Genomic DNA, 14,871 nt, shown 5'->3' with positions numbered 1-14,871 from the left:
GGCAATTTGCCGGCTATGTTTCTGAATTTCTTCGAATCAGAGAAGAAATTAGAATAGTTTGCGATTTTCTCTGTTCTGAGAAAATTACACTATGGATCTTTTTGAATCAGAGCAAAATTCTGTTGAACATTTTGCTAGCCTGCATTAAAAAGAATGAATTTTACCTCATGCTTTGCATCACGATGGGCAAGTTATCAAACTCCGACGAGAAGCCGAGATGTTGGATAAGGTTGAGACTTCTCATGATGTTTGTTAACAACTTTTCAATGTTTTTCGATTACAACAGATGTATAACTTAGCAGTTAATTAGACTATCTCTTTCCGCCACTCTTCATGCAGCAACAGTGGTGAGATAGGAGCGACGTAACAAGGTAGTTTAATCCCAAAGCTGAGTTTCAGCCTCTTCTTCAGATTGTTAAGTGCTCTCAAACAAAATTTCTACCAGTTATATTAGTCCTGTGGTCTTTTTAATGCGCTTTGTACCAGGCACGTGCTAAAAACTGTAACGTTATGAAACACGAAGTGACAATGTTGATTATGGTTACATGACAAAATACCCAATGCCAAAATACTCAATGTGCCAAAATACCCAATGCCATTATACCCAATTTATTCCCTTTGATCTTTTCGTTCAATAATCCGATTACAAATTAGAACTCAAATTTACAAGCATGTTTTCTCGCAATTAAGTTGCTAATTTAATCCCATGTTTGGTTGTGATAGTTTCATATCAAGTCCCACTGGCCGCTAAGGCATGGCCATGGCCCGCGAGGCATGGCCAAACCCACTAACTAAATATTATGCTAAATAATCGTTCTGATAGTTTCGACGTTAGAATAAAATATTGGGTATCTTTTGGGTATTTTGTCACATTGGGTATTTTGGCATTGGGTATTTTGTCTTGACACCGTTGATTATATAGATGTAAATCAATGTTTAGGAAATGGATGACTTTTTCACGGTAGCAAAAGAAGATTTGTGAAGCAAATCTCACGAAAATTTTAACTGTTGACAGGGAACAACAGTGGCCAAAGTGTGGCCCAGGCATATCGTGCCAAAGTAACTATAACTCAAGTTTCTTTTTTGAAACACCACCAACACTGGCGTCAGTGAAGCAAGCTGATTAGTTTGCTTCTCTGACGTCCGGCCGCAGGACCACCAACACTACACATTCAAAAGGAGCCCTATGTATTAACTTGAATTGTCACTTCTTTGTCACAGAATGTTTACAGATACAATAGTGAAAAAGAAAAGCAAATGCAGAAAAGTCTAAAGCTAGAATATATAGGCAACAATTTATATAGGCAACAATATATAGGCGAAAAAACAGATGAAAATGAGCCAAAACTCGACTAAAATTACACCTTTTTTAAACGACAACACAAAAATACTGCAATAAAAACACCACTCTAACCACTATAACACAAAGTTCAACCACAAAAAATACCAAATAACATAGAAATCTGGGAAAAAGTACAGAAAAAGCCAAAAACGTCCAAAAAAACAAATTAGCAAAAAAATATTGATCAACATTGCATTAAAAATATTAACATTTGCTTCAGATAGTCAAAAAGCCTCCAACCGTAATCCTATAAGCTAATATATTTGCGACATGTGGCTGTGGCTGACAGATACAAAGGTAAAAACGGCTGTGAAAAAATCGCGGGTTAACATAAATGTTGTTCGCAAAGAACCGAGAAAATTATCGGCGAAGAAGTAATGAAAAAAACATAAAACAAATTTTGAAGTGCTTAGCTATCCAAAAAGAAGTGTCATAAGCATTATCGATGACAAATTGTAGATTTAATGACACTACGCATCTTTAATAACCGTACATAATACAACAACCATGCCAAAATCAATGGGAGTTAAAATAAAAGGTGCAAAAACAAAGTTTGTCAGATATACTAGAATGTTTTTAAAGCTCGTGGCCTCAAAAAACAAACATAATTGTATAACACAAACACTAACAACACTAGAGCATACAACTGCAGAACAAAAAACATTTTGTAAATCATCCTATTGGGTGAAGGAACACAAAAAACACCAAACAGAAGGGACGTTTTAAAAATTAATAAAACAATATTGCTACCAAAAATAATAGCTTGAAATTCTAGCCGATAATTTAACAAAAGTCAAACTAGAAAAACAAGAGATGTTGTGGTTGAAATAAATCGAGAAAACACAAGAAAAGCAAAACAGCGGGTAAAACTCTTGAATCAAATAAAATTAATTTGAAAATACATGGTGTCAAAGATAAAAAAAAAGCGATGTTAGTTAATCAAGACAAAAACAACTGCCACTTTTGCCTCAGCAGCAGCCAATGAGACGTCTCATTAATTTACTTTTTTGTTGAGACAACAGATTCAAAACAAATACAAGCAAAACTCAAAAGTTTGCAAAATATTTTCAAAACAAGAATTGTCAAACACAAAAAAGCCACTATCTAAAAATTAAAACCAAAAATTATGCCTCTTTTTCCTTTCCGCAGCGGATTGGACCTGCCCTTAATGAGACTAGTTGATAAAACAAGAACTGTAAAAGAAAATCAAGTGCAAAACACTCAAAATTTGAAGAATTAGGCATTAAAACAGAGAAAAAAATGTGCCAAAACTCACTAAAATCACTCTTAACAACACCAAGTTTGTATCAATTAAAAAAATATCACTGAAACCTCCAAAAAATCTTAAAATAATCCAAAATGCTCTAGAAAATTTGGGTTCACAAGTCAAAAATTAGCTGCGAGTTAGGGATTCAAGCAATGGGAAATAGGCGCAAATAGAGTACGAGTGTACCAGGAGAGGCACGTGCTAAAAACTGTAACTTTAAGAAACACCAAGTCACAATGTTGATTATATAGATGTAATTCAATGGTTAGGAAATGGACGACTTTTTCACGGTAGCAAAAGAAGATTTGTGAAGCAAATCTCAAGAAAGTTTTAACTGTTGACAAGGAACAACAGTGGGCAAAGGGTAGCCCAGGCATATCGTGCCGAAGTAACTATAACTCAAGGGCCTTTTTTGAAACACCACCAACACTGGCGTCAGTGAAGCAAGCTGATTAGTTTGCTTCTCTGACGTCCGGCCACAGCACCACCAACACTACACATTCAATATTAACTGAGGGCGGAACACCGCACACGCTTTTGCATTTGAGCATTTTTTTTGTCCGAACCATTTGACTTTTTTTCTCAAAAATGGGATAAACAGATGACGCCATTAAGTTCTCTAGGGCCTTACGCCTTACTAGACTAAAAATTACCAAAACACCTCATCCCCCCGTTAAATAAAAACAAAACCACAGCTGTAATTCGGTATCATTAGACGAACAATATTTCAGCTTTGAGAGGAGTAAGAGTGAGAATCGTACAACATTCTACTTACCATATGGATCGGAACATGCAGTCAGGTGCAACAGCAGTGACTCTACCCTAAAAGTGATCAAGAAGCTGTTGGAGAAGTTCCACGTGGCCGATGACCCCAGAAAATATGTCCTGTTTGACGACACTACCAGTCCAGACGGTTCAGGTTAGCCACCATTTGTCAATATAGAAAAGCAGGGAATTCATCTTTGTGTTATACAATTATTTATCAATAGCCGCAAAGCGATTGCTGGGGCTATTATTGGCCTTTTATTGATTGTTCTACAATTCACCGAATTCGAATTGTATTCGGGTGCTGTTATGTTACGAATCCAAGAGCGTATTTTTCAATAATTTATTGGAGTGTATTTAAAACCGGATGTAAAAGTCAATGCGTGAAAAGCGTGCGGGTCAGACAGCTGAACGAACGAATTGAAGAACATTGAGAAGCTAGAGGGGGGTCTGTTCTTGTCGTTTTTCAAAGCCGTTTTTAAGTTTAAACTGCGCTTTTTCAGTCAAATGTGTTTCTCTCAATTACATAAACTAGTAATAGTGCTTTTAGGAATTGTAGTCTATTAGTAGGAAGCATTTGTGACCTTCTGAAGCAAATCTAACAATTTTGGTAGTCTCTCAATTCGATTTTTAATTGCTCTTGAACGAAGTTCATAGCAATTACTGTAAACGTGTGTCTTTTTCAAAATTTTCGCTTGACGGTTCTGACTTTTCGAGTGACTTTTACGCCCTTGTCATTGTGTTTCGCGTGATCTAAAATTCTCTCAATCACAATTTCAAGCAGATGAATTCAATTGGTGGTAATTTAATGCTAAATGAAAATTGCGCCGAAACTGGTGCCATTTTTCACTTTAAATCTTAATAGTGGTATATCTTAACCTCTAATGTTGATATTTGAAGCCCACTATTGAACTTCTTAGTCCCATTTAGGCTCCCCCTCCCCCCGACTGAAGCAGGTTGCAATTGATTAGAGCTCCCACTAGTCGTTCGAGAGCAATTCTTCCGGCGTTTATTCGGTTATGTTTGTTGAAGAAAGTTGAATAAATTTGAACCGATTTTGGTCCTTTTTTTTCTCTTTTCTTCTGATTATACTGTTGTTGCTGTTATTTTTCTTAGTTCGATCTTAATAAAGAGCTATTCTGTAAGTTGCTACTATGAAGTGAAACTTAAAGGCTAGAGATGGCAGTTTTCTCTGAAATAAATTAAATTTATTTTTTTTTTCAGGTTTTTCTTTGCTTGTTAATGGCTGACCTCATCTAATTAGCCGGCTATTATAGCAACCCTATTATCTATTTCTAATAATCGCCTCAGCTTCTCAGCCGGCTTTTTTAGCGCTCCTAATTTTTTACCTCGTCGTACTATTTTTTTTTCGCTTTACCTTAGTGCACAACTTATACAAATCTTTGCGTGGAATCTTTTGGACTTCTCTAGGCTGGTTTCACTCTTCTCACATTCTGCTAAAAGTTTTTTTTAGACAGCAGTTGCTCAGCAAAGCAATTAAAATGAACAGAGTCAGTATAGAAAAAAAAACAAATCAGAAATAGAAACGGGATAAAGCCCAATTTTAGATGCCCGTTACTCGAACTTTGTTCTTAGTTACCATCTCTGATGCTTATTGGTATTGATACTAGCGCCTGCCTTGATCCACTATGAAACAGGAGTATGTTCAGTTCCAAATTGACATCAAAATAGTTCGCACTTTGAAAATGTTTGTGTGCAAATCTTTTTTATTTTTTCTCTTCTTTCAATCCCAATCTTGGTTACGGGAATCAACGGCTATTCTCCGACAATCTGCCGGGTAAGTGTTTAATAGCCGCCCTCATCTTCTCAGCCGGCTATTATAGCGCTCCTATCTTTTTTTTACTTCGTCGAACTTTTTTTCGCTTCACCGTTTTGCCGCTTTTTCGACATTTTGCGTGAAATCTTTTTGACTTCTCTAGGCTAGTTTCTCTCTTCTCTCATTCTGCTAGAAGTGAATTTGAACATCAGTTGCTCAGCAAAGCAATTCAAAATGAACAGAGTCAGTATTAAAAGTTGAAGTCAGAATTAGAAACGGGATAAACCCATAAAGCCCAATTTTAGATGCCAGCTATTTGAACGTCGTTCCTATAAGTCTCAGTTACCATCTTTTATGCTTATTGGTTTTGTTAATAGCCCCTGTGGCCTCTCTCTAAGAAACAGAAGTATTTTCAACTATAAAATGCCATCAAAATAAATTGGACTTGAAAAATATTTTTATACAAAAATCTTTTTTTTTCAATATGATCTATTCTTTCAATCATGCTTATTGGAATCAACGGCGGCTATTTTCCGGCAATCTGCCGGGTATGTTTTATACTTCGTCGAATGAAAATTTTTTTTCAGTTTTACTTTATTTCACAGCTGTTTGAAGCAACATTTTTGCGTAAAATTTTTTTGACTTCTCTGAGCTATTTTTCTTTGCTTCTGCTCAAAGTGCTTTTTAACAGCAGTTGCTCAGCAAAGCAATCTCAAATGAACGATGAGTAATAAATACGAAATCAGTAGTAGAACGGGATGAACTCATAAAGCCAAATTTTAGATGCCCGCTCTTTGAACTTATCTTAGTAACCACCTCTATTGTTTGTTGGTTTTGATGCTAGCACCTGTATCCCCTCAAAAGATACAAGAGTATTTCTAACTACCGAATGACATCAAAATGGTTTGCACTCTAAAAATATTTTTGTTCAAAAATGTTTTTTATTTTCTGTTCTTTAAATCCCACTCGGGTTATGGGTATCAGTGGTTGCTATTTTTCACGTGCAACGAAGAGTGTGGGTCATTTCATTGATTTTCAATACCTATGTTAATGCATTTGAACATATTCGAAATATTTTAATACATTGATCGTCCTAAAAGTTATTTAATACTTTTAGCTGTATTTCCCAACTTTGAGAAGTACTTTTAGAAGAACTTCTGAAAGTACCGTTAAATACTTTTAGAAGTATTTAACTGATATACTTCAGTAACATTTTAACTGCTATACTTCAGTAACATTTCTGTTTTTGTAGTAACGCGTCGTAAGGTGAAGGAAGATGAGAAGCCATTGTGTGTGGTGCTTCTAAGAGGTTCTACAACAGCAGATAGAACCAAACACTCCTTCGTTCTAGAGGAGAACGAACAGCCAGACATACAGGTAACAAAAATAAACATTTGATTAATAGCTCTCAAACAAAGTTTGTCTCAATTTTATTGGTTCTGTTCTGTGCTAGTTTTGTGTTACTGATTTTTCGTCTGATAGCTTTTTTGTCTGACCATTTGACCTTTGGTCCTGAAAAACAGGATAAACAGGTAATGCCCTGAGAGCATTATGTGGCTGAGCAGCTCTCTTAGAGCCTTACGACTTACTAGTCTCGAAGTATGCGATTTACATCAAATCTTGATGTGCGTAGCAGTTTTTCCGCAGTTTTTTTAATTTCCGCCTTATTTAGCTGAACAGTAGCCTAGCTGAACAGTAACTTGTCTGATTTTAACGCGATCCATTTTATCCCATTGATACGACAAAAATGATCTTTGGCATAGGGCTGTAGACTTCAGAATCATCGTAAATTCAGTATGGCGTAATTGGTTGCAGTTTGTAAGGGAGTGATTAAACTAAAGCACAATTTCATCATATCAGTTCAGGTTCAAAGTCAGCTTTTGTTGGCTTTTTCTCGGCATGCTGGATCCTTCTGCAGATTTGGTTGTAATGATGCGGATAATATTTCGTCTCAGGAAGAATTAGAAGGGTTGTTCATGTCGACTGAATCATCTCACAAATTGCGCTATGTCTTTCAATGAACTTCTAAGTTTCACGTGATGCATGTAATTTATGCAACACTTTCTATTATTGTGGCAGTTATCAATGACCGAATTTCAAAGCCTTCTGTATCTGTGAATTCGTTATTAGCTCTTAAATTGTTGCTTGTAAAATTGTTTCAGTGGGACTGCTTCTCCGAACATGAGTTGGAGATGTTTCTTGAGATCCTGAGGATAGAAGAGGAACAACACATAGCGATGGTGAAGGAAAAGTACGAGATAGAAAGGAAAAGACTTCAGGATCAACTTACACTTTTGACCAACTTTTTGGAAGCTACTTCAGAGGATGCTGATGATTTTACGGACGGACTGGACCCAGGCACACTCAAGACTCCAGAGGGAAGTCCAAGTCCGGTCTCACCTGTGTATTTGGAACCAGAGCCGTCTGCGGCTCAGTTGGGTGCAATTTCAGACTCCAGTGCTTGAAATGGGTTTCTGTAATACGATGAGGCCTGTTTGCACAAATCAAAATTTGCACCTGAATTCTGTCATTAAAATTTTTGTTTATAATTCTCAAGAACAGTCGAAATTATTGATTGAGTGTCTGATCAACACTCATCAACGAGGTGGGAATATTCTGGTGTTGATGTTACTCGGTTTTGTGAATTACTGGATTATAATATTTTTGACTAAATTTTACTTGTAAAGTATTGAATTCTCACAATACTTGTGAAGATGAATTTATTTATACATACTTTAATACAAATTTCTTCCCGTCTTTACGCAATTATACAAAACGAAGCTGTGTAGGTTGTCAATGGGATACAATGGAAAGGTAAAATTAGAACGCAAAACCGTCAAGTTAGCTCCAATAGGAATTAACTCTAAAAGAAAATTGAGTACTATATTGGACTAGTTGCGTTACCTCAGCGTTTTTGAAAGAATTGAAGGTGAGTCATCTTGATAATAGTGGCGAGATGATAGCGACAGAAGTCAGTGTCGGTTTCTGGTGCTTAAAAGAACTTCAAATAATTTTGCGTTCAGTCGATTACAATACAATTTGTGTTGTTAAAATTGAATTTGTGTGACTATCATCTTGGCGTGAATTTGTGTTCATACGTCTGATTAGGATCTTTACAGATCTTCAGGATCTCTTTTTGTGTCTATATATGGCTTCTGAACTTTAGTTGACGGGAAATGTAAGTAATCCATCTAAACTAAACGCCTTTCCGCCCTAACGCTTTTAAGTTATAGCTATTAAATCAATCTGAACAATTCCTATAAATCAAAGATTGAAAACTTAGCTTTTATACATTATTTTCAATAGCCGCCCTCATCTTCTCAGCCGGCTATTATAGCGCTCCTGTTTTTTTACAATTCAAAGAATTTGAATTGTATTGGGGCGCTGTCTTTTTATTACGACTAGAAGAGGAGTATTGGAGAAGTTCTTTTAAATCAATTTATTGGAGTGATTTTTGAAGCGGGAAATGAAACGCGTGAAAAAATTTGGAATGATTTTGGTGCTGAACAAGATTAAAGAGCGGAGCGAAAAAAGGGTGGGTTTTGTTCATACCGCTGTTTTTGAGAGAGCGAGAAATTGATGTGTGAAAAAATTTTTGATGGTTATAAGGTTTGATTATGATATTGTATTAGTTTTAGGTTTGTTTTGATAGGAATTGAAGCTTTCAAGTAGTTAATTTGAGTTTAATTAATTTGGAGGTTTTTGATCAGTTTTGCTGATTTTGGCGAAATTTAATGATTTGTTTTAATGCTATAAGTGGGATTTGAATAGAAGCTGGTTTCTTAAGGAATATTCAGATACCAATTGACTAAAGTTTTATTTGTGTAAATCATCTTTTTCTGAGGAAAATTGACAGAAAAATTGAAAAATTTTAAAATCATTTTTCTTTTTTTTGCTGTTTAATTGCTCTCAAACGAAGTTTGTAGCAATTATATTAGTCCTGTCGGTCTTTTTTTTTAATGCGATTTAACGCTTGACCAATTTTTCGTCTGACGCTTTTGACTTTTCGTCCTCAAAAACGGGATAAACAGGTAGCGCCCAGCGGGCATTAAGTGCTCTTAGAGCCTTTTAGCTCTGTTTCAGCTCAAACAGTTTTGGAGTCTTATACTTATGGTGTGAACAGCGGTTCTTAGAGGTTGAAGACCACCCCCCACCCCCCCACTGCTGACCCCCCCACTATTGCCCCCCACCGCCCTGTTGCCCCCCCCCCACCCGACTGTCGCCACCCTCATCGGCACCCCCGTGCACCCTCCCCCCCACCCGTGGCTAGCTACTGACGAACAACCGCTAGCTAAAAACGCAAATTTATACTAATTTTCACAATTTTTTTTCAAGATTTTTGAAAATTTTTGTCAGTTTTTTTAGGTTTTTTCAGCCCTAGGTGTCAAGAAATCCACTCTAGGATTTGATAATAGGTTATTGAATAGTTTCTAGTGGTAATAGAATGGTTTCAACATTTCAACACTGCGAATTTTTTGAATTTTTTTGATAAATTTTGCAACATTTTTCAATGTTTTTGAAAGTTTTTGTCGTTTTTTAGGTTTATCCTGCCTCAAGAACCAAGGAACTTCCTCGAGGGTTTAGTAATAGGTTACTATGTAGTTTCTAGAAGTAATGGAATCGTTTTCAAAATTTAAACATCACGAATTTTAGCATTTTTTTGACAAAAATTGCTATATTTTTTAAAATTTTTTGACATATATTTTCATTATTCAAGATTTTTCAGCCTCAGGGTTCAGACAACCTCCTGAAGGGTTTGATAACACGTTGTTGCATGGTTTCTAGTGGTAATAGAATGTTTTTCAACATTTGAACATCACGATTTTTAGCAATTGTTGGATAAAACTTGAATTTTTTTTTCAAATTTTTCAAAATTTGTCATTATCTAAGTTCTTTCAGCCCCAAGAAACCTCGTATAGGCTTTGGTAATAGGTTAATGAACAATTTTTATTGCGATAGAATAGTTTTGAACTTTTTAATATCACAAATTTTATCGATTTTTTAATAAAACTTATGCTTTTTTCAGTTTTTTTTTTGAAATTTTTGTCATTTTATTTGCAGTTTTTGAGTCCTTTTTTGAGTTTAACGATTAATACTGGCCAACGAAGCTTTTTAAGTCTTGCAGATGGGTTACATGACAAAAATCCAGAGGCAAAAAATGTTCTTTGAACATTTTCGTCACTGCGAAATGTGGAAAGTTTTCTTCTGAATTTTGCACTTTCAGTTTTTTATATGATTTAGTTACTAACAAGGCTAGAATCTCATGGAAAAAATTTCTAGCTCTCTCTCTCTCTTTCTCTCTGTGTGTGTTGGTTGGCGTTTCTTTCCTTCTCTTTCTCGCTCACGTTTTACCTCGCACTCTCTCTCTCCTTAACTCTTTTGTTGACTTCAGCGGCTGTTATGTGGCGTGATAATATCGTCTATTACCCTAGCCTCACGCCTCTTCAATCAAGCGAAAGCTAACCTCACTAAACAGTGGCTAGGTGCTGACAACCGCCCGCCGGTCGTTTGAGAGCAATTCGCCCGACGTTAGTCGGTTGTTTTTCTCCTTTTTTTAGTCTTAGACAATTGTCTTAGCCTACTATAACTTGCCCATTGTTTTGCGAGCTTTTCTTTGCCCAAATTTCAAAGGAATTGTACTCGGCTTTATGTTTACTTGTAGTTTTAAAAAACTTATGAAGTTTTTCTAGTTTTTTATTCAATTTGTTTTTGAATGCCGTTTCTATTGTTCCCTAATGTTTTTATGGTGTTTGTGGAGGTTCAGGGTTCACAATAGTTGTTCTAGTAGTAAAGTCAAAAGTATGGGCATTTTTCTACTTCGAGTCGTTTCCGGAACTCTTCCGGCTATGTTTTTGTACTTCGTCGAACAAAAAAATGTTTCGCGTTACCTCATTTTGCCGCTTTTTCAACATTTTGCGTGAAATCTTTTTAACTTCTCTGGGCTGGTTTCTCTCTTCTCTCATTCTGCTAAAATTGATTTTGAACATCAGTTGCTCAGCAAAGCAATTCAATATGAATAGAGTCAGTATATAAAAAAAGTGCAGTCAGAAATAGAAACGAGATAAACCCGTAAAGCCCAATTTTAGATGACCGCTATTTGAACGTCTTTCCTATAAGTCTAAGTTACCATCTCTCATCCTTATTGGTATTAATAGTAGCCTCTGTAGCCTCTCTCTAAGAAACAGGAGTATGTTCAACTACGAAATGCCATCAAAAGAAATCGGACCTAAAAAATGTTATTGTACAAATCTTTTTCAATATCTTATACTCTTTCAATCCCAATCATGCTTATTGGAATCAACGGCGGCTATTTTCCGGCAATCTGCCGGGTATGTTTTTTTTACTGTTTTTAAAAGATGATCAGGCAAGCTTTTATTTCAGAATTCGGCAGAGCAGAGGCGTGAGCTGTAAGCTGGGCGTAGATGTATTTCCATGCTCTTGGTTTTTACAATCCAACGTATCTGAATTGTATTGGTGTTCTATTTAAGATCTTAACAAAGTTTGGGCTGTTTAATTGCTCTCAAAAGAAGCTTGTAGCAATTATATTAGTCCTGTCGGTCTTTTTTACTTTTCGTCCTCAAAAACTTGTTATTTGTTAAACAAGTAGCGCCCAGTTGGCATTAAGTGCTTTTAGAGCATATCATCTCTGTTTCAGCTAAAACTGTTTTGGAGACTTAAAATTATGGTGTGAAGGGTGGTTCTTAGAGGTTGAAAACACTCCCAGTGTTGACCCCCCCCCCCACTGCGTTGTTGCCCCCCCCCCCCCACTGATACCCACCCCACCTCCATTTTTTGACAATTATTTTTCATTATTCACGTTTCATTACGAAAAATTTATTTGCCATGGAATAGCTTTCATTTTCTTAAAATGACAAATTTCAGCAATTTTTTTGATAAAACTTGCTTTTTGTCAAGTTTTTTGAATTTTTTTGTGATTTTTTAGGTTTCTCAAGCCCCAGTCACATAAACTCCTCTAGGGTCTGATTATGGGTTACTGCATAGCTTCTATATGTAATGGAATGTTTTTCAAGATTTTAATAGCAATTTTTAAAAATATTTGCATTGTTTTTCAAGTTTTTTGAATCTTATTGAATTTTCTATTATTTTTTCCGGCACCAGGGTCCTAGGGACCTCCTCCAAGGTTTGATGATAAGCTATCCCATAGTTTCTAGAGTTAAGTGAACGGTTATGAATATTTTAATGACTACGGCTTTTTAAATTTTTTGATAACTTTTTTTGTAATTTTTCGGAAAGTTATTATCATGTTCCTAATTTATGGATCTTTATGGGCCATTGAAACTATATAAGGCTTGAAATAGGGATACTAGATAGTGTCTTGAGATAATAAAATAGTTTTGAAGATTTTAATATCTTGAATTTTAGCAAGGTTTTGTTAAAATTTGCTATTGTTTTCAAATATACTTAAATATTTTTGTCCTTTTCTGAGTTTAACGATCATTACTGGCCAACGAAGCGTTTCATGTCTTGCAGATGGGTTACCTGACATAACTCCAGAGATAAAAAATAGTTTTGAACAATTTCACTGCGAGATGTGGAAGCTTTTTTAAAAAAATTTAGCAATATTTTGCAATTTTTTGAAATCAGTTTTTTGTTTGATTTATTTACTAGCAAGGCTAGAAAACTAAAAGTTGCAGACTCTAATCAAGCTAAAGCTAAAAGCACTAAACCGTGGCTAGCTACTGACGAAGTCAACCGCTCGCCGGTCGTTGGTTATTTTATACGTCAGTGGAATATCAATTTGGAGTGGTGATTTTAATGAAGCTGGAGTAGTAAACGGAGCAACGAGTTGAGCAGGTGTGAAACGCGTTTTTTTTTCAAAGTGCCCATACGAAAGATTCAAAAACTGGTGTTTAAACAATTTTTTGGTTTTTGAAAGCGAACATTTTTGACGTGCCGCAACACTTGACATCTGTTTTAAGTTTTCTTCTATTGAGTGCTTTTAATATGATATATGCACTCTAATTGCCTCTATTTGCATTTGCTTGATTTTTTCAACGTTCAACTAATGCCTTTTATAACTTCCACCTTGTTTTCATCAAGTAATAGTTAATTTTTATCGCTATTTTTTTCTGTTGTTGCAACGCTTAGTATCACTAATGACAGGTCTCACTGGTTGCTAATCAGGCTTAAATCTAGCTAATTTACCGTTTGATTTCGCAAGTGGTTTTTCTTGAATTTGACACTTTGCTCGCAAGAGCTTTTCTTTTAGATAAATATTTTTGACTAGTTCGAGGCTGATGCTTGCTTTGACTTTGACAATGAATGTTTATTAAAATTGTTATCCAATTTTGTTAGTTTTGCGAGTTTTTTTTACAGTTTGTTGTCTTATCCCTTATTCTTTTATAATTAGAGGTCCCATCTCTGGCTAAAGATGACTAAAATAATCGAATTAACCGTTTCAGTTCATAGCTAGTGATTTATATGCCTTATAAGCTGTTCATTGTAGTGATTCATTTGAGTTTTGCTACTAATTGCTGGGCTTATTGCTGTTTTCGTCCTTAATTTAAATGATGACAGATTTGGTCTCTTGAGGGAATAGGGGATTCTAATTAGTCGCTTGAGTTCTTAAAGTTTTTTTACTTCAACATTTTTTTTGGAAAATGAAAGTTGAGTTTTGTTTTGCTGGTTTTGTTTTTCAAGAGTTCTTATCACGTTTTCTCAAAAACAACAATTCGTTTTGACCATCTAGTACAGCGTAATTATGGTCAATTTATTGGTTCCAAATATTAACTAACTTTTGTTTTCGAGAAACTGTTTGTTTTCGAAACCCTTAAGTGAATCTTGCCTTCATTAGTTGTGATGTCCCTATTTCAGCCATAAGAATTGTTGTAAGCTATTAGAACCTGTAAAAATTTAATGGTGTGCTGGGCTTAATGACTTCAGCATGTAGTTATATAGTTCGTTTTTAATTTGACGGCACTGCACTTTTAAAGTATTCTAAATTTTGCCATATTCTTTTGTTCTGTGCCTACTACAATATGTTTTTGCATCCTTCCTCAGATAGGATTATGGCTTTTTGCATATTTTCTCTTCGTTTGATATTGCTGGAAACTTGTTAACTGTCAGGCCATTGGTTATTACGGTTCTTTATTTTGTAATTAAGAAATTCCTGCTGTTTTTTTTGCTTCGTCGTCTGACACTTTTTGTTTTTGATCTAGAGCATTCTGTTGGTTAATGACTTGAGCATATAGTTATAAAGCTCATTTTCATTTTGACGGCACTGCACTGACTTTAATAAGTGTACTAATTTTTCCATATCCTTTCGTTTTTTTGCCTCTTGCAAGATTTTTTTGCATCATTGCGCAGATAGGATTATGGCCTTTTTTTACATATTTTGTCTTCGTTTGATATTGCTGGAAACTTGTTAATTGTCAAGCCATTACCTCACGTTTCTTTGTATTTTAATTCAGAATTTCCTGCTAGGTTTTTTTGCTTCGTCTGACACTTTTTGTTTTTGATCTAGAGCATTCTGTAGCTTGATTTTTCATGCTTGATTTGCTTTTTGGATGAGCTAAATAGCTGGCATTCAAAAACTATATCGGTTGCAGAAACAAAATCGCTTGAAAGAGGAGATGTCAGCTTGGATTGATAGCCGAGTGGTTAATGCTTTCGATTGTTACGTCAGGGGTTGAGGTTCGAACCTCTCGTGCGTCAACACTCTATGCACCCAAAAGTGTTCTCAATGATACATCCTTCGAA

At 35.5% G+C, this 14,871-nt stretch overlaps 1 protein-coding gene across 3 annotated transcripts in view; it reads left to right on the top strand.

Moving 5' to 3' along the window:
* Positions 1-7,912, top strand: part of LOC142334697 (uncharacterized) — a 37,703-nt gene extending 29,791 nt beyond the window's left edge. For all 3 annotated transcript variants that reach the window (XM_075382933.1, XM_075382934.1, XM_075382936.1), the window contains exons 6-8: positions 3,341-3,528; positions 6,404-6,528; positions 7,314-7,912. In XM_075382933.1, coding sequence (XP_075239048.1) covers positions 3,341-3,528; positions 6,404-6,528; positions 7,314-7,616 — 616 coding nt within the window. In that variant the 3' untranslated portion in view covers positions 7,617-7,912. The remainder of the gene's footprint in view (positions 1-3,340; positions 3,529-6,403; positions 6,529-7,313) is intronic.
* The last annotated feature ends 6,959 nt before the right edge of the window (positions 7,913-14,871 follow it).

This window comes from Convolutriloba macropyga, chromosome 2, assembly GCF_964194025.1.
Source record: "Convolutriloba macropyga chromosome 2, txConMacr16.3, whole genome shotgun sequence".
NCBI classification, from domain to species: Eukaryota; Metazoa; Xenacoelomorpha; order Acoela; family Convolutidae; genus Convolutriloba; species Convolutriloba macropyga.
The sequence above is the reverse complement of the archived record's forward strand: the minus strand, read 5'-3'. Positions and strand labels throughout refer to the sequence as shown.